Raw genomic sequence first — 17,889 nt, 5'->3', positions numbered from 1 at the left:
TAGCTGCTGCCTTTTGTGGCTTCAAGCCCAGACCTGCCCACATACCGCGGCCAGCGTGACCCGATGGCCTTGAACTGGGGCCAGGGAGCTGCCTCCTCCTCCCCCCACAACAGCTGGCTCTGGGGTTCTCAAGATTTATTCAGGGTGTGTTAACGGAGGCGGTGGGAAGATGGGGTCCCCGAAGTGGCAGGGGCAACACAGAGGACCCTCCCCGCCCCCGCGAGGGAGGGGGGAGGCTCGCTTTTTCTTAAAAATATAAATGTATTTATCTGCATCATCACGTCCCTGGGGCACCCAGCTGGCCGGCCTGTGGGCCACAGGGCGGGGAGGGAAAAGGGCGTCGGGGCGCAAGTCTGAGCGAGGCGGGGAAGAGCTCCGCCGGGCAAGGGTAGGGGACGGCCTCACAGGGCTCCGTGCTGGGCCTGGTAGCGCGACAGCACGGCGCGGTAGTGGGACAGCTCCTGGCGCACAGCCACCACTTCCTGCCGCAGCAGGGCGTTCTCCTTCTCCAGGAAGGCCGCCCGGACCGATATCTGGTTCTCCTTGAGCCGCCGGGCATCTCGGGACCGCTTGGCTGCCTCGTTATTCTTGTACCGCCGGCTCCAATACTTCTCGTCCTGGGGGTGGGGTTTGAGAAGGCACTGAGGGCCAGGGGTAGCAGCTTTCCTTGTGCCTTCAAGGACGGAGGGCATCTAAGAGACCCTCTGGGGGGTTTCTTGCCCAGCAGTGGGGCTTAAAGGTTACCAGGTCTCTCCTAGGGTGGGTACCCAGGGATCTGGTTGCTAAGGAGAGCAAGCCCCCAGCAACAGCTAAGGTGTGAGATCGTTCCACCCACACTCAAAGCAATTTGGTTTCATGTTTCCACTGTGCAGAGCAGACCCCACTGCTCCTCACCCAACAAAGGGCCTCCAGTTAGCCCCTGGTTGCTAAGGATGCTCGTTCCCTAGCAACGGGATGGGACCTTCAGGGTCGGAGGGCTTCTCCCCATAAAAAGCACTGCTTTATGCATCACCTGCCCGGATCCTGGTTGCTAAGGAAAGCCTAGGCTCCCCAGTGATGGGGTTCTGTGTCCCATAAATCTTTCCAGAGCTGGGGGCCTTTGAACCTGGTTGTCAAGGCAACCTCCTTGTTGTTTCCCCAGCAAACAAAGGTAATGTCTGAGTGGTCCCAATGACTGTAGCCAGTCTCTGACCTACTGGCCTTGAATAGAGGCCAGAGAGCTGCCTTCTTCCCAACGGGTCCTGGTTGCCGGAAGGGCTGTACTTTAGCAAAAGGGCCTATCCTGAGGCCTCCCCACACCATTACACTTAGGGTTCTCTGGTCCTAGAATTTGGTTGAGGAGGACCACTCCTTAGTAACAAGGGCCACCCAGAGCTCCAAAAGATGACCTCACATCCCCGTTTCCTTAAAGCCTCGTCCCTGCTCACTAGGGTAAACCCGGTCCAGGCCCCGTGACAAGAGAAGCCGCCAGTCCAGGCTGGGTTTACAGGCCAATCCTCGGTGCTTCGAGCAGTCGTGTCTTACACGAGGGTGAGGTGAAGTCTGGTGAGCAGCTAGGACACCTCTCCACTAGGGGAGGCCCCAGAATTGGCCAAAGGGAGAGGACTGGAAAGAAGCGGTCGCTGCCCCAAATCAGAAGGCAGTCTGGCTGCTGATGGGAACTTGAGGTCTCTCACCGGGGAGCAGTCCAGGCCCAGAAAACAAGGCCCAGAGGGGCTGTCAAAGTCTGCATCCTAGGTGGACGCAAGCACCCTGAACGATGCCCCAAATCAGAGACCAAAGGACCAGCCCCAGCAGGGCTAGCGGCTCAGAAGAAACAGACGGATACCCTGCCGCTAAGGAAGGCTGTCCTTAGTAACTGGGCCTGGTCCAAGCCCCAAGCCTGTACAACTGGGCCCAGCAAGGCTGGTTGAGACTGCATCCCGTAATGCCACCATCTTCGCAAACCTCCAGCCCAAACCTCAGCCCCGTCGCACCCCACGGCTTCGCACGACTGACTGATCCTTGGCTGTAGGTTAAGGGAACCTTGAGAGCTAACCCCAATGAGAAGCCCAGGCCTGACTGGGAGGAAAGGGCCATCCCTGGCCGTAGGGCCTGTAAAGGCCATGCCTACGTCCTACGTCTAGCAGTGTTCACCTTCTGCTCCTCTGGCACCTGGATCTTCCGAGCCTTCTTCATGATGGGCTGGGGCTTGAGTTCCTCCTCTGAGAAGCGATGTCTCCGAGGGTCAAAGGTCTCGTGGCCAGGAATGCTCGACAGGGCTAAATCCGCTGGGTCGGGTTCAAATGTCATCAGCACCTCCACGGTGTCTGGGTCCACAGGGCTGGGTGTGTCCCGAGAGGTCAGGCCTTGGGGAAACAGAATGTGCCACCTGAGTGTGTATATATTTGGTACTCGCAGAGGCTACCCCCCTGCTCAGGTATCTTTTCCACCCCGAGGAAGGCCCTTATGAGGCCTACCGTAAAGCCTGCCAGAGATCAACCTCTCTGATATAAACTACGAAACGGTCCCTAAGCTACCTTGTAGCTTAGAAATCATGGAACCGACTCCACTTTCACAAACACAGAAATGAGCCCAATTATAACTGACTTACCCTAAATAACACGAGTCTGGTCTATTGCTTCTAACACCTCTGGCCCTCGGATTGGCAGCGTCAGCTTCCTTCCCATAGTCTAACCCGAATCCTGCTTACTGAATCCCTGACCAAAGCCTAGCCGCCCCCCCTCCCGGGGGGGGGGGCTGCTCAAGGAAAAGAAATCCAATGCACTGAAAAGGCTTCAGGTAAGCTTCTTAAGAGCTGCTGGCTTCAAAGGGTTAGGGATGAAAAGAGGAAACGACAGGTTTTTGGAGGTCGGTTCAAGAGAGGGGACAGGGGCGGCCTGTGCCTTTAAGAGCGACCAAGCCGGGGCCAGCTGAGGACACAGGTTCAGGGCCAGTCACGTGCGGGCGCCTGCTTTCCCGCCCCGCCCCCCCCTGCAGCCACGGGCGCCCTCTAGTTCCCCAGACCCCGCCCCCTCCGCGTGACCGCGCGTGCGCGAAGTCAAGACTATGGAGGAGAGAGGAGAGGACTCACGTGGCGCGGGAATGTGCGGCTGGGAAGGGGAGGGCCCTGGTTCCGCCCGGAGGTCCGGCCAGGGGCAGGTGTGTCCGGGAATCCCCAACCTGCAGACCGCCCCTGGGACCCCCCAGTGCCCGAGAGAGCACACTTTTCCTTAGGCTCTTTGGGGTTTCTTAGCTCGAACCTCTCAACCTCCGAAGATCCAGGCATTCCTACACTCTGGGGAACACACTGAGAAACGGCCCCCTCGACCTCCTTCTCCCTCGCCACCGGGATACACGCTAGGATTCTGGGATCCTCGGCCCCTCCTCTCCCAGGACATAGGAGACTCGGTCCAAGCCTCAATGTAAGATCTAGAATGAAGATCCCCGACCTTCTCCCCTCTAGAGGATCCGGGGTGCTAGCCCTTCTCCACTGGCGGTCTCAGGAACCAGGGCAGACAGTCCCTTACATCATGGTGGAACAGAAGTCTGTGCCCAGACCTTGCTTTCTCCCTTGTAGAGGACCTACGAGTTATGGTCCTTCCACACTCCACCGATTCTGGGCCCGGATTCTGGAGTGCAGTTCACTCCCCAGTAAATAATTCCGGTGTTCTGGGATCCCAGTCCCGGCTCCTCGAGTATCCGGACCCTCGGTCCCCACGTCCCACCGAAAAATCCACACTATCTCCCTACTGGACATACTTCCTGGAATTTGGGGTCCCAAGTCCCTTATCTCCAATGGATCCAGGAGACCCAGTACCCTGATGCATTAAGGGACACAGAATCCGGACTTCTCTCCAAACATCTCTCGCCTAGAAGGACCCAGAATTTGGCCGCACAACCCCAGCCCCACCACCGCATCCCCGGGTCGCAGCCCCGCCCCCGAAGTCCAAGCCCCGCCCAGCCGGGGCCCTGTCCCGCCCCCGCCGTCGCACCTGCGCGGTGGCCGCCCGCGGCCCCGAGGGCAGCCCGGGTGGGGGCGTGCCCCGGCGAGGAACGAGGGGAAGCTGAGCCGCAGGAGCCGGGCCCCGGGGAGGGTGCGGGCGTGCGCACGGGCGAGGGCGCCGGTGATGGGCCGCCGGGGGGCGGCGGACTGGGCGGGAGCCCGTGCTCCAGCAAGAAGGCGTCCAGGTCCACGTACTCCACGTCGCCGAACGGCAGCGTCCGCTCCCACAGCAGCGGCGCCAACAGACCCGGGCCAGGCGCGGCCCCCGGGCGCCCCCGCGGGGATCCGCCGCCCACCACCGCCCCAGCTGGGGCATCCGCCGGGCCCGCCGTCTCCAGGCCCGGCCCGGGGACCGTGGATGCCGGCGGAGCCGCCTTGCGCTCCTTTTCCTTCAGGAGACCTGCGGGAGGGGAAAAAGACCGGGTGGGGTGGGAAGGAAGAGACGGAGGAGAGACCCCGACACAGACAGGAAGAATGGGGGGATTGAGACCCACACGGCGGAGATCCAGAGAAAGAGGGGGGAGACGGGGGAGAGGGAGAGATCAGAGAGGGAAGGCAAGGACCCAGAGAGAGAAAGCAACAGAGACTCAAGAGAGCGAAAGAGACCCAGAGACAGAAGGCACAGACGGGGGCGGCAGAGACAGAGAGGGAGGCAGAGACCGAGAGAGGGAGAGAGACCCAGAGAGGGGTAAGATAGAGACCAGGGAAGGTACAGAGCCACGGAAGGAGGACCGAAGTTCAAAAAGAGGCAGGTGGAGGGTTGGACAGGTGAGAGAAAAAAAAAAAATGACGGCTCTGTAATTTCTCTGTAACCTACCCCCTTGGTCTCTGTAGCCGCTTCTCCCCACCCCCACACTCTGCAAGGGGCAGGAAGGGGCTCTATTCCTGGGGCACATTCCTCATCCCCAGACTCCATGTGACCCCAGGAGGCCCCGCCCAAGCCCGTGTCAATACCGTGTGAGCATCCGACACACCCCCTCCCTCTTTCCTGGACCCCAGGGGTCCGGACTCTCATAACCCAGAGGAAGCGGGGGGGGGGGGGGGGGGCTGGGGCCTAGACTCTTGGGTCCTCCGGGAAGAGGACACGGGGACTCCTGGGTCCTCCTGGTGGATGGGCTTTAAGCAGGTACTTTTGGATCCTAGGTGCCGAGGGATCTAGGGTCCTAAACACCCTAGTAACTGAGTAGATGAAGGTTGAGAATGGACTCTCGGCACGATAGGAGGTAGTCCGCCCCCCCCCGCCCCAGCATTTGAATCCCTAAGGGAGTTGGGTGTCCGAGTTGGGATAGGCGGGGGCTAGAACTCACAGCTGGATGGCTCTTTGGGCTTGTTGGTCCCCTGCAGAAGGCTCCTCAGCCCAAGCAGCGCTCCCCCGCCAGGGGGGGCCCCGGCTGGGCCGCCCAGCAGCAGTGGGGCCGGGGTCCTGTCGCTCACGGGCCGCGCCATCACCGGGCACCTGCCCGTAAGCTCACGGGCTCATGGAGAGGCGAAGAGCTGGCCTGCCAGTCAGCGGCACACTCCTGTGGTTCGGGCGAGTGCCTGCCCAGGAGCGGGCGAGCGTAGCCTGCAAGCCTCCAGTATCCAGAACACTGCAAATCCTAGGAGTGACGGGGATTCGCAGTCCTCAGTGCAGAAACGTGCAACTCAAGAGGGTCCCAGGAGACCATGCAGTCCGGGTGAGGGGGTGGTCAAATCAGGCAACCGGCTCTTTGCAACCCGGAGTTCAGGGGGACACAAGGCGCTCCAGCAAGGTGGGCGAGCTAGGCTCTTGCAAAATCTGCAGCTCTCTCAGCGGAAGGCGCTTTGCAATCTGCACCAAGAGGTGTGCGCGGAGGGGCGGGGGAGGGGGCAAGAGGAGGCGGCCGCCTTGAGGCGTGGCCAACGCAAACTTCTTTCGCGGAAAAAAAAAAAAAAAAAAAAAGCCAAACCAAAACACCCGACGCCACAGCGCACACCCCTCCTCTCGGCCCCCGCCTGCCTCTCGGGCCAAGCACCCCGGCCGCGTGCCTCCCTCCGGCTGAACGCACGGGCCAATCGCGTCTTGACCCCTCGAGACGCGCGGCCAATGGGACCCCAGCATCCGCCAAGGCCCGGGAGGGCGCGTGAGGGGCTAAGTGCGTGAAGTTGCTGCGCCTTTAGGTGGGAGGCGGGACCCTGACCTACATTTGCCCAATGGGAGACGGCACTGGGGGCGGGACCGTGACCCAGTTCGGGCCAATGAGGCAGGCGGGAGGGGGAAGCACATGGCTCTGCGCGTGCTGCCCGACGGGGAGGGTGCGTTGGGGGGAATGAAAGAGGCGCCACTTAAAGGAGCCGCTAATCTAAATGACAGTTTGGGGAAACAGGAAGCCAAAAAACCGAGTGGTGCGGTTTAGGAAGAGGGAGATTGGTTTCTAGAAGAAGGCTGCTGTTCTCCAATACCCAAATGTTTCCCCGCCGCGCCTAGAATCAGACCACTAAGAAACAGGAAGTATTCTGTCCCTTTAATAGCTTTGTTTTGGGGGTGACTCCCCTCCCCGAGTGGGGAGACTTGGAAAGGACAGGCGCAATCCTCGATGGGGAGTCTCAGCGACCATGGGGGGCACCATCCACTGTAAGACAGACGACACCGGTGGGGGAGAGTTAGTTTAGGGCACCACAGGCTGGACCCTGCAGAGGGGCGGGGGCTGGGCCGCGTAGGGCTCTAACCACAGGGAGGCTGCGAAGGGGGAACCCGGAATGTACCAGGTCGACAAGCTGGAGAAAACGGTCAGATTCTGGACCGGCACTGGGTTGAACCAGCAGGAGGGTGGAATAGGGACGTCCAGTTTCAGCAATCAGACTCAACTATGTGAAGGTATTCATGGGCGGGGGTGGGGTGGGGGGGGTGGGTCTGGGCCAAACCATGTGGAGAAGCCGGAGAGGTGGCCTTTAGATCGCAGGGCTGAGCCACAGGGAGGCGGCAGAAAGGGAAGGGGAGTGTACCATGTTGATTTCCAGGAAGGGGGTGTGTGTCAGATTATGGAACACGATGCGATTGTACCACATGGAAACAGGGAAGGGATCCGGGCTGTACCATTGTGGAAAGCCATAGCAATAGGAACCACGGCCCAGTAGTTAATCGTACCACAGGGAAGCCAGGTGGCTCGGGTTCGGGTTATATACAAGTTGCAGGTTGCAAGCGGTGAAGAGGAAAAGACAAATCACGGACCAGCAACGGTCTGTGGCGTGGAGGTGGATTGTACCATGTTGACACACACGTAGAAGGGAGAAAGCGAGCGCGAGCTCAGGAGGCTGGACCAAACAGAAACGGCAGAGGGGTGGGTAGGACTGTATCACTTTGGGAAAACAAGGGGGGGGGGAAACACATAGGCGGGTTAGACCAAGACGTGCGGGGGAGGGGGGTGCAGACTGGACCATACCATGCAGGCGGTAGTTGGGGCCTCGGCAGCGCCTCTCGGGGTGCCGGGGGTCCCTGTTGCCCCTCAAGGCCCTGTGGGCCAAGGGCTGCAGGGGCCGGCCGTTACCGCTGAGGCTCTGGAAGATCTGGGACGGAGGATTCTGGCTCAGGAGTCTCAGGGAGTGCATCTGCCGTGGGAGGGGGTGGGAAACTGAGAGTGAATAAGGAACGGTCCGGGTGAATGGTCTCAGGGGAAGCTCCGCCCCTCGAGCGGGTGGGCGGGGCTTTGCTCAGCCCCAGCCCACCCCCAAAGGTTGTCTGACCCTCCCAACAGTCGGACAAGGAAGAAGGGAGGAGAGTAGGTGAGGCCAAGGGAGGATGCCCAGGCCAGGGAATGGGTTAGCCAGGCCAAAGGGGCTGCAGGGCACAGTGGGTCACCTGGAGGGAGGTAATATTGAGGGCCCGGTCGATGAGGATCCAGGTGACAGTCTCTGAGCAGGGCGGGGTGCTGAGAGAGCCCTGATAGGTGATGAAGCCAAAGGATTCGGGGAACAGGAGCTCCAGGCTCAGGTCTTGAAGAAAGTAGGCATCATCTGCGGGAATACCGGGCGAGAGTGAAGAGGAGTGCCCTTCTTGAGCTCCCGTCCTGTGCACACACTGCTCCCCCAGTCCCCCACCAATGCACCAGGGACTTACTCTTGTAGGAGATGCGGGTGATGGTGTCACGGTTAAGGAGGCGGCTGAGGAAGGGGTTTGAGCTGCCGGCCACCTGTGTGGGGGTACGAGGTGAGGAAGTAGGAATCCAGAAGCCCGAGCCCCCAATCCCTTCCTTCCCCAGAACGCGGGAGCCTGGGCCTCCCAGACTCCTTCTGGCTCAGACCCCACCTTCCCTCAGACTCTTGCCTGGGCTCACATTGACAAAGAGGCTGAGAATGGCCAGGCCATTGGGGCCCCGGGAGGCGGCGCTCAGGTTCCCATAGAGTTCTTGGTTGAAGTGGATGAGCTGCACCTGGGAGGGAAGCACAGAGTGGGGGTCCCCCAGCAGAAGGGGAGGAGAGAACGGGTACAGCTCTGGGCCCTTGGGGTCTCAAGTCAGGTTAAAGCTTAGTGCTCGGGGGGCTGTTCTATGAAAGAAGATGGGGTGAGGCCTCAAAAGAAAGGTAAGGTGGGGGAGCAATTGGGTCAACTTGGGGCAAAGGTCAAGGGTCAGAGGTCAGTGGCCACCACCTCCGCAGAGAACCCCTGGTGGTTGATCTGGTGTTCAGAGCCGGCTCCATCGCGCGCTCCAAACAGCAATCGCAGTTCACTGAGTCGATGGCTATAGAGGAGGGGCCCCCCAGACACGTTGACCACGGGCCGGGGTGCAGGCAGGAAGGAGACATGGCGGCCGGTGTTGTAGAGGGTTCCCCGGAGCTGCGGGAGAGGTGGAATGAGGTGGAAGCCGTCACGGGGACGAAGAGAGATGTTCTCGCTCCCGCATTCCACGCCCACATTTCCTGCTTCCGACAGTCATTTAATCCTTCAGCATAGTTTCAACACCAGTGACTTTGCAGGCTCTGTTCTGGTCCGTGGCAGGTGCTCACGATCGCTGGATTTATTTCACTAACAAATATTTATTGAGCTGCTACTATGTGCCATGGATGCCAGGAGGAGAGCACATAACAAGTAGACAAAAAAACCCTGGGCCTCATGGAACTTGCATGCTAAGGGAGCAGACACAATAAATAAGGAATCACGTAAGTAACTGCTTAATGAATTACATCTTATGCTCATGCAGTAAGGAACTGAAAGCTCTCAGAAGGTGTAATGGGAAACCCAGCCTAGATCGGGGGTGGGGTAGGGTGGGATGAGGAAAGGCCATCACAAGAAAGGGACATTTGAGCGGAGACCTAAAAGATAAGCAGGAATTAGTCGCAAAGAGCAGAGAGAAGGGCATTCCGGGAAGAGGAAACAGCAAGTGCAAAGGCCCTAAGGTAGCCTGTTTCCATGACAGCAAGGAGGCCAGTGGGACCAGAGCTTGGTGAGCAAAGGAGAGGAGATAGGAGCCAGATGGTGCAGGACCTTGTGGACAATGACGGGATGTTTTGTATTTTTATTTAAATAATTGAAAACACGCACACACACACACACACACACACACACAGAGCTAGGCTCAGGTCATGATCTTTGGTTTGTGGGTTCAAGCCCCATGTTGGAGCCTGCTGCAAGTTTTCTGTCTTTCTCTCTCTCTCTGCCTCTCCGTCGCTCATGCTCGCTCGCTCTCCCTCAAAAGTGAATAAACATTTAAAAAAAAAAGAAACGAAATGGCACTGCAGAGTGGGCAAGAACGTGGAGGCTAGGACCACACCGCCTGGGTTTGGATCCCAGGGATGGCACTCTAGCTGTGTGACCTCAGACAAGCAACCCAATCTCTCTGTGCCTCAGTGTCTGCATCCATAAAATAGGGACAGTGATAGCACCTGTTTCATGGTGTGGTTTCTGAGGGTTAGAAGACTTATTATCAAGCTTTTAAAACGGGGCCTGGCACCGAGAGCGGTTTGTTTTACAATCGCCTTTACAGATGTGGAAATACTAGCGAGCCATGTTTGGGGAGGGGGGAACAGGTGATCCACTTTCGAGCGTAAGGAGCCTCCTTTCCACCCAGTGTGTGCCCCTCCTTACCCCAGGCTAGATTTCCACCTCAGAGACCCACCCCCACTCGTGCCCACCCCCAGGGGATTGGGTAACCCCTCCCACCAGGCCCCTTACCTTCTCTCCCCCAGTGCTGAGTCTCAGTGGGGGCAGAAAGGGGTCATAAAGGACCCTCTTCAGCTCCACGTCCACGGGGCTTTGCCGCTTCCCCACAGCACACAGACTCCAGGCGGCATTCACCAGGCCCCAGAAGGGAGGCCCTGGAAGCAGGGATGGGGCAGGGGGGCAAAGGAGTCAGAAACCGGGACTGGATCCCAATGCTGGGATCTGCCCACAAGGCTGTGGTCTGGACTCCCGGATCCCAGGAGAGGAAGGGCAGGAGACGGCGACTCCTGGGTCCGAGGGAGGAAGGGGCTGGGATCCAGAATCCTGGGTCCTAGAAGAATCTTGGAGGAGTTTCCTAAGACCATCTAGCACCCTCCTGGATGAAACCGATCTGAAGTCATTAAGCCATTGGGGGAAGGAACTACAACTCCCAGCAGGCCTGAGGGCAGCCAGCCTACCCATCCACTGCCGGCCCGCCCAGGCGCCCATGGGAGTCGTAGTTCTTTCAGTCTCCCGTGTCCCGCAGCTGGATAATGAATGTATCGGGGAGAGGAGTTGCAAGACAGGGCTGGCCAAGGCAGGGGAACCGGCCCGCGACCCACTGGTTCCCAGGAACAGCCGGGACCTACCTGCCTCTTTCCTTGCAAAGGGACACGCGCTCTCTTCCACCCCCACACTCTTTCCTTCCACTCACTCCCACTCACTACTTGAAATGCACATATATAATGTCCCATGGTGAGCTCCCGGGTTCAGAGGCTGGGCCCAACTCCTGAGGGAGGGAGGAAGGGGCTGGGACTCCCGGGTCCTGTGAGGAGAGGGCTCCTGGGTCCGAGGGAGGAGGCACCCAGCAGCCCGGACTCCTGGGTCCCCGCCCTGGCTGCACCTGGCACGAAGTTTCCCTGGAGATTATCCTTGTAGCTCCACCAGTCTTCCGGATCAGGTGCAGGTCCGATGTGAGCTGCGGAGAGAGCAGCCTGAGCCCCTCTCCTGGGCACCCCCCCCCAGGGGCTCCTGCCCCAACCCCCCCCCCACTGGGCCTTACCTGCTGCCCCCAGTGCGGCCCAGAGTACCAGCGCTCGAGGGGCGCTCAGTCGAGCTGCAACCCCCATCCCCGGGAGGCCTCTGAACGACCCCTTCCCAATGTCCCGGCCCCCTCTCTCAGCTCCTCTGGCCCCTCTTTGTGGGACCCAGTCCCTCCAGGACTGCCAGCCTGCCTCTCCTCCCCACCGGGAGACCGGTTCCCTGAACACCGAGGCGGTGGTGGGGAGGACCGAGACCCCCCAAATCCCCTCCCGCCTCCTCTCCCTGCTCTCCCTTCCTCTCCTCCTTCTCTCTCTTTTCCCCAACCCTCCAGCCTCCCTCTACCTCCTGATCTTCCTATTCCTCTCTCTGCCTCCTGCTTCCCCCCGGGGTTACCTCCTGGTTTCTAATCCACACCCCCCCTCTTCGTTCTGTCTTCTTCCAGCTCCCCCCCCTCCCCCCAGACACCTAACCCCATGTCTCCATCCTGCTTCTCTTTCCTCCTCCCGGTCTCTCTGTCTCCAGCTTCTCTCTCTCCCTGCCTCCCCACCTCCTCCTCTCCTGCCTCTCCTGTTTCTTCTCCGTCTCTCTCTTCCCTCGTCCCCGCTCCCTCCTCCCCCCTCCCTCTCTTCTCTCTCTGGGTGTTATTTAATTTTTTTGTCGTTGTTGCTGGGGGGGCGGGTGATCTCACAGCAGCGAACGCTCCTCGGCCTGGTGTAGGGGGGATGCCCAAGGGGCAGGATGGAGGGGTCGCTGGGGGCCGATCCCCAGCTTCCAACTGTGCCGGGGCCATGGGGGCGGGGCGGGGGGGGGAGGTTGGCCGGGACACCTAGGGCCCGGAGCTGGCAGTGCCCATCCTCCGCAGAAGGGGGAAGGGGGGGGAGCTTAAGGTGGCGCTGACAGTCCTCCGAAGTCTCGGTGCTATGGTCCCGCTGGCGCCGGAGGATCCGAGGTCCCCCGGCTCTCGGGGACCGGGGTTGGAGCCCGCACCGGCGCCTGCAGCCCCCGCCCCCCGCCCCGCTCGGCCTCGGCTTGGGGGCTGCCTTAACCGGGCTGAGGGATCCCCTGGGAGATCGGGGTGCAGTGCGGGCGGCTGACCAGGAGGGGGAGGCAGAGACCTGGAGAGGGACCGAGAGCCGGGGGGAGGAGCGGGGGAGGCGGAGGCGAGAGAGCCGGAGGTGAGGTCGGAGAACTGCAGAGGCTTGGGAAGGGAAAGGGACCCCGAGATGGACGCGGGGCGCCAGGGCGGGGGGAGACCGCCGGCTGGAGATGGGGAGGCCAGGAGGGAGGGCGAGAGAGACAGAGACACACGCTGAGAGAGAGATCCAGGTAGAAAGACGCGGCAAGTGAGAGAGAGAGAGAGGTCTTCTATGACCTAATCTCCAAAACCACGCACCATCACTTCTGTTTTCTTCTGTCCCTCAGAAGTGAGTCGCTAAGTCTCACTAAGCCTAAGAGATTAGGCCCCTCCTCTCGAAGCATCAGAGAATCCACGAGAGAGAAGAGGGAGAAGAAGAGGGAGACAGAACAACGGGGAGAGATGGACCCTGAAAGCCCCGTGAGGCTTCGAGGTCAAGGAGACACATATTCAGAAACTCAGTGACACGTGGAGAGAGATGCTTGAGGGAACTATGGAGACAGGGAAAAGAGGCAAGACAAAGGAAACAATGGCGATAACACGGTAACAACAACAACAACAACAACGATAATAATAAGTTACAGTAATGAGCAGCTACGACATCCCAGGCAGAGTTCTGAGACTTCCTGTGAACTCGCTCGTGTAATCCCCAGCCGCCCAGTGGGGTAGAGGCTGCGGTCCCATTCTACGGATGAGGAAACCAAGGGTCAGAAGCCATCAGTGACTTGCCCAGAGTTCCCCACTTAGGAAGTGGAGGAGCAGAGGAGGAAAACAAAGACGAGAGGTGGGGAGGGGGCGCCTGGGTGGCTCAGTCGGTTAAACATCCCACTCTGGATTTCAGCTCAGGTCACGATCTTGCGGTTGGTGGGTTCGAGCCCTGCGTCGGGCTCCGCACTGTCAGTGCGGAGCCCGCTTGGGATTCTCTTTCTCTCCTCTCTCTGCCCTGCCCCCTCTCAAAATGAATAAATAGACTTAAAAAGAAACAAGAGGAATGGAGGAAACACGATGGAGGCATATGCAGAAAAGTGGGGAAAGCGTCAGGAAGAGTGGAAGAGGGACCCAAATCTGACGGAGAAAAGCCGCCCTGACTGGAGTTTTCTAGACACCAGGCCATGCCATGCACCCTGTAGGCTTTATTTCAACCCTCAAAGCTGCCCCATGAGGTGGGGTTAAAATGAGCCCCATTATAGAGCTCTTCCTGCCCTTCGGTCCTGTCCCCATGCTTTAATAATAATATAAAAAAAAATTAGCCCCATTATTCAGATAGAAACACTGAGGCTGGTGAGAGAGAGAAGCGACTCATCCAAGATATAGTAGGTTGGATGGTGCCCCCACACACACGAAAGAAAGAAAGAAAGAAAGAAAGAAAGGCGCCTCAAACCTGTGAATGGGACCTAATTTGGCCAAAAGGTTTTTGCAGCTGTGATTAAGTTAATGACCTTGAGATCAGATCCTCCTGCATTATCTGCCTGGACCCTAAATCCAATGACGAGTGTCCTTATGAGAGAAAGGCAGAGGGAGATCCGAGATGACAACGTGAAGACAGAGGCACAGATTGGAGTGATGTGGCCACAAGCCAAGAAATGCCAGGAGCCACCAGGAGCTGGGAGATGCGAGGAAGGATCCTCTCCTGGAGCCTTCAGAGGGACCATGGCCCTGCCGACACCTTGATTTGGGCCTCCGGGCCTCCGGAGCTGTGAGAGAATAAATTTCTGTTGTTTTCAGTCACACAGTTTGTGGTCATTGGTTATGGCAGCCGACCTCACGGGTGGGGAGAAATACTGAGAAAGTCTTGGAACTTTTCGGAGACAGGCAATGACGGAGCCAGAGATACGTGGAGGGAGAGACAGACAAGACACTTCACTTCCTGACACGTCAGGAAGAGTAGGCTCTACCTAAGAGTTGGCTCTCCTCCTCCGGGAAGCCCTCCCTGATGCCCCAGGCTGGGTCAGTGCCTACTGAGCACATCCCTAATGCCCTGTGCTTCCTCCGTTAGAGCACAGATCCCATTAGAGGAGGGACTGTCTCCTGTGTGTCCTCTCTCAAGGGCCCAGGCCTGACCCATCTCTGGGTCCCCAGCATCGCCCCACACAGGGCACATGGGGCTGTTCCTCGGGAGAGAAATCGAACATGATTGAATGAGACCAAACTTCCCATGTCTCTCCCCTTGAGACTCTGGCTCCCTCCTATCTGCTTGGGAGACACTTGGGTTTCCTGCAAGGTCCAGCAAGGGCCTCACCTCCTCCAGGAAGCCTTCTCTGATCTAACAGGGGAAGCCCCAAGCTGTCTCCATTATCACACATCACAACCATGTGACTGTATGTAGGTCTCTCCCCTACAACACCCTCCCCCTGCAGGGCAAGTCCTGGGTCTGACTCAGGTCTCCATCCCAGTATTTCCCAGGGAGACCTCAGGAGAGTATGTTGAATGAAGGAATAAATGAAGGAACGGAGTCAAAATAGAGACAGTGGCAGAGAAATGAGAGAAATGGTGGAGAAAACATTTTTGTGTAGGGGAGGGGGGACTAAAAGGAAGGCTTCCGTGGGCGCCTGGGTGACTCAGTCTCTTGAGCACCCGACTTCGGCTCAGGTCATGATCTCGCGGTTCATGGGTTCGAGCCCGGCATCGGGCTCTGGGCTGACCGCTCGGAGCCTGGAGCCTGCTTCGGATTCTGTGTTTCCCTCTTGCCCTCTGTCCCTCCCCCACTCGAGCTCTATCTCTCTCTGTCTCTCAAAAATAAATAAATTTTAAAAAAGAGAGAGAGAGAGAGAGGAAGTCTTCCAGGTGTAGGTGACATTTTCCCCTTTGTCTGTCCCCATAATTGAGGCCCAGGTCCAAACTCCTCCTCTCCCTGCTGGCCTCCCCCTGCTGGCTCTCCCTCTGCCTCCGGCCTACCCTTTACGGATCCCAGACCTCACCCTGCCTCTGCCCTAGTCACAGAGGTCCCACTGATGCCCAGCACCCCTGGACAGAGTGTCCGACCCTCAGCCTTTCTTGTTGTGACCAAATCCTTCATCTGTCCTTCAAGGCCTATCTCAAATATCACTTTCTCTAAGACACGTTTCCTGATCTCCGGGCTAGGTTCACAGCCCTCTCTGGGCTCTCCCAGTGAACTGAACACCTCAGTGATTAGAGGACTGGCTCTCCCCTTTCTTTAGCTCATAGACCTCCCAGGGCTCCCCAGGGCCCCACGGAAAAAACACACAGGCCCTCAGCCTGGCCTTAGAGGCCTCATATGCCTTGACTACCGCCAATCCCCAGCCTAATTTCTCTGGTCTAACCACACAAGGCCCTCTGGCTTCGAGAACTTTGCACCAACTGTTGCCTCTAACTGGGGTTCTCTTTTCCTCTTCTCTGCTGGGCAAATTCTTACTCGGTCTCTTAGACTCTTCTAGGAAGCCATCAGCAATGGTGAGGTGGGCAGGAGGCTCCTTTGAGTTCTGGAAGCCACCTGTGTGGCCTCCACGATAGCACACAGACAGACTGGGCTCGCTGCCCGGAGGCGGAGGGAATGGCCGGGCCGGAGGTGGGTCCCAGATGTGGATTTCACGCCTATTTGTCTCGGTCGCTGGGAACAAAGTTTGGGTCATAGGGAACATATGGGGCTCACCTCGTTCCTCAGTTTCATCTCCTGCCTCCCTGACCCCTGGGTGGGAGGCAACAGGGCCAGGACTCTCCAGGCCTGGATGGTTCCCACAGCCTCTCTTCAACTCCTCGCCTTGAGAGCAGGGAGAGAGAGCTGTTCGCAGCTTCCGCTCTCTTGGGGGAGCCCAGCAAATTCTTCCAGATCTGTGTTCTCTCTGTCTTTTGGGCTCTCCTTTCCTGAGGGAGCTGTGGCCACCAGGCATTTAAATACACACACACACACACACACACACACACACACACACACACACACATATTAAAGTTTATTTCTTTTGAGAAAGAGAGAGATCATGGGATGGGCAGAGAGAGAGAGAGAGAGAGAATCCCAAGCAGGCTCTGTGCGGTTAGTGCATGTTCTAGATCTGCTGTCTCCAGGAGGCTAGCCATCAGCCACTTGAGCTGTGGGTAATGCAACTGAGGAACCGAAGGTTAAGTTTTATTTCATTTTAATCAACTTAAACTTAAATAGCCCAATGTGGCTAGTGGTTACTGTATCACACAGCTCGGCTCTAAAGAACGAAGTTTGAAGGCCTGCTGCTTGTTGTGTGACAGCTGCTAAGACTCTTGGAAGAGACGGCTAGGAATGCTGGCCAAACCTTGGGGCGCCTGGGTGGCTCAGTCGGTTAGGCATCCGACTTTGGCTCGGGTCACGATCTCACTGTCCGTGAGTTCGAGCCCCGCGTCGGGCTCTGTGCTGACTGCTCAGAGCCCAGAGCCTGTTTCAGATTCTGTGTCTCCCTCTCTCTCTGACCCTCCCCCGTTCATGCTCTGTCTCTCTCTGTCTCAGAAATAAATAAACGTTAAAAAAAAAAAATTAAAAAAAAAAAAAAAGGAATGCTGGCCAAACCTAAACACACCTGGGTTTGAATCTCTGCCCTCACCTCAACATGGAATCCGCCCCCCACCGGCCCCAGGAGCCTCAATTTCTTCATCTGTATAAGGGGGATAATAATAGGACCAACCTATGTATTCAACAAATAATTTGAGTACCTATTGTGTTCTAGGGGCTGTGGTTACAACATGGAACAAAACAGACGCAAATCCAAGGTCAGGACGGCAGGAGGTGGAATGCAATGCCATGACCAGACTCCTTTGAATCTCAGCCTCTCTTTTCCTGGAATTGCCAAAAGGCTGCTCTGCCTAAAAAAAAAAAAAAAAGGCTGTTCTGCCTAGCACTTCATGATGTCATAGCATACTCTGGGTTCTGGGTTCTGATTGGCTAAGGGTCTGGCCTAAAGTCAGGCTGGCCGATTGTCCGAAACATTCTTTCTTTTTCTCTTTCTTTGATAGTAAAACACCCTATTTAGCTGGCTCCAAGACAGCACAGCATTAAAAGTTGTTTTTCCACCTTCTCTTGCAGCTAGGTGTCGTCATATCACCAGATTCTGGCCAATGAGAGAAGAACAGAGGGATTGTATAGCAGTTTTTGGAAAATAACCCTTAGAAGTCAGCTGTGTGGGACTTTTGGCCTTTTCTCTTTACCTTCTTCCATCCTGATGCACTCTATGGATGATGGAGAGGAAAGCCAGGAGGTTCCAGGTGGCTTGACTACATCCAGATTTTTCTTGTTTGTTTTTTGTAATTGGCTTCACCCCCCTCGTAGAGCCCGTCTTGGGGCTTGCACTCATGACCCTGACATCAAGACCTGTGCTGTCAACGCAGAGCCCAACGTGAGGCTCCATCTCGATCAAGAGTTGGACGCTCAACCGACTGAGCCACCGGGGTGCCCCTGACTTGGGTTTTAAAGCCACCATCCTGGTTCTGTCTGAAGAAAACTCTGAGTAGGGGGGGAGAGGGGAGACCAGTATGGACACTACCGTAATAACCCAGGAAAACAATGGTGGGGGCTTGGACCACGTGGTGGCAGTGGACGTGGTAAAAATGGCTGAATTACGAACATATGTAGTGGATGGAGGGTACAGGATTTGCAGATGGACAGGACATGCGGGTGGAGTGGGCCATTTCCTTCCTTTTTGTTGGCTGGAG

The 17,889-nt window shown here is 57.6% G+C and overlaps 2 protein-coding genes across 2 annotated transcripts; both read right to left on the bottom strand.

The window, feature by feature from the left end:
* Positions 1–120: 120 nt before the first annotated feature.
* DBP (D-box binding PAR bZIP transcription factor) lies at positions 121–5,848 on the bottom strand. The gene is made up of 4 exons (XM_047077697.1): positions 5,293–5,848; positions 3,975–4,385; positions 2,137–2,348; positions 121–617 (listed from the first exon to the last, which is right to left on the bottom strand). Exons 1-4 carry the CDS (start codon positions 5,429–5,431, stop codon positions 402–404), a joined length of 978 nt encoding a protein of 325 aa, XP_046933653.1. The 5' UTR covers positions 5,432–5,848; the 3' UTR covers positions 121–401.
* A 603-nt stretch (positions 5,849–6,451) lies between these two features.
* CA11 (carbonic anhydrase 11) lies at positions 6,452–11,366 on the bottom strand. The gene is made up of 9 exons (XM_047077692.1): positions 11,143–11,366; positions 10,984–11,058; positions 10,113–10,255; positions 8,592–8,777; positions 8,278–8,373; positions 8,061–8,133; positions 7,803–7,957; positions 7,387–7,552; positions 6,452–6,576 (listed from the first exon to the last, which is right to left on the bottom strand). Exons 1-9 carry the CDS (start codon positions 11,207–11,209, stop codon positions 6,551–6,553), a joined length of 987 nt encoding a protein of 328 aa, XP_046933648.1. The 5' UTR covers positions 11,210–11,366; the 3' UTR covers positions 6,452–6,550.
* Between the last annotated feature and the right edge of the window lie 6,523 nt (positions 11,367–17,889).

The sequence above is a fragment of the Lynx rufus genome, unplaced genomic scaffold (genome assembly GCF_022079265.1).
Source record: "Lynx rufus isolate CCGP_SWC_20201006 ecotype Redwood Valley unplaced genomic scaffold, mLynRuf1.p SCAF_16, whole genome shotgun sequence".
In the NCBI taxonomy this organism is placed as follows: Eukaryota; Metazoa; Chordata; class Mammalia; order Carnivora; family Felidae; genus Lynx; species Lynx rufus.
The sequence above is the reverse complement of the archived record's forward strand: the minus strand, read 5'-3'. Positions and strand labels throughout refer to the sequence as shown.

Coding starts and splice junctions, on each gene's coding strand:
- DBP (XM_047077697.1), bottom strand. CDS start 5,431: ATGGCGCGGCCCGTGAGCGACAGGACCCCGGCCCCACTGCTGCTGGGC. Junction 4,386..5,292: donor GCCCAAAGAGCCATCCAGCT/GTGAGTTCTAGC, acceptor CCCCTCCCGCAG/GTCTCCTGAAGGAAAAGGAG. Junction 618..2,136: donor AGGTGCCAGAGGAGCAGAAG/GTGAACACTGCT, acceptor CCCCACCCCCAG/GACGAGAAGTATTGGAGCCG.
- CA11 (XM_047077692.1), bottom strand. CDS start 11,209: ATGGGGGTTGCAGCTCGACTGAGCGCCCCTCGAGCGCTGGTACTCTGG. Junction 8,778..10,112: donor TCAGCACTGGGGGAGAGAAG/GTAAGGGGCCTG, acceptor CCTCTCCCGCAG/CTCCGGGGAACCCTCTACAA. Junction 7,553..7,802: donor TCAATATTACCTCCCTCCAG/GTGACCCACTGT, acceptor CTCCCACGGCAG/ATGCACTCCCTGAGACTCCT.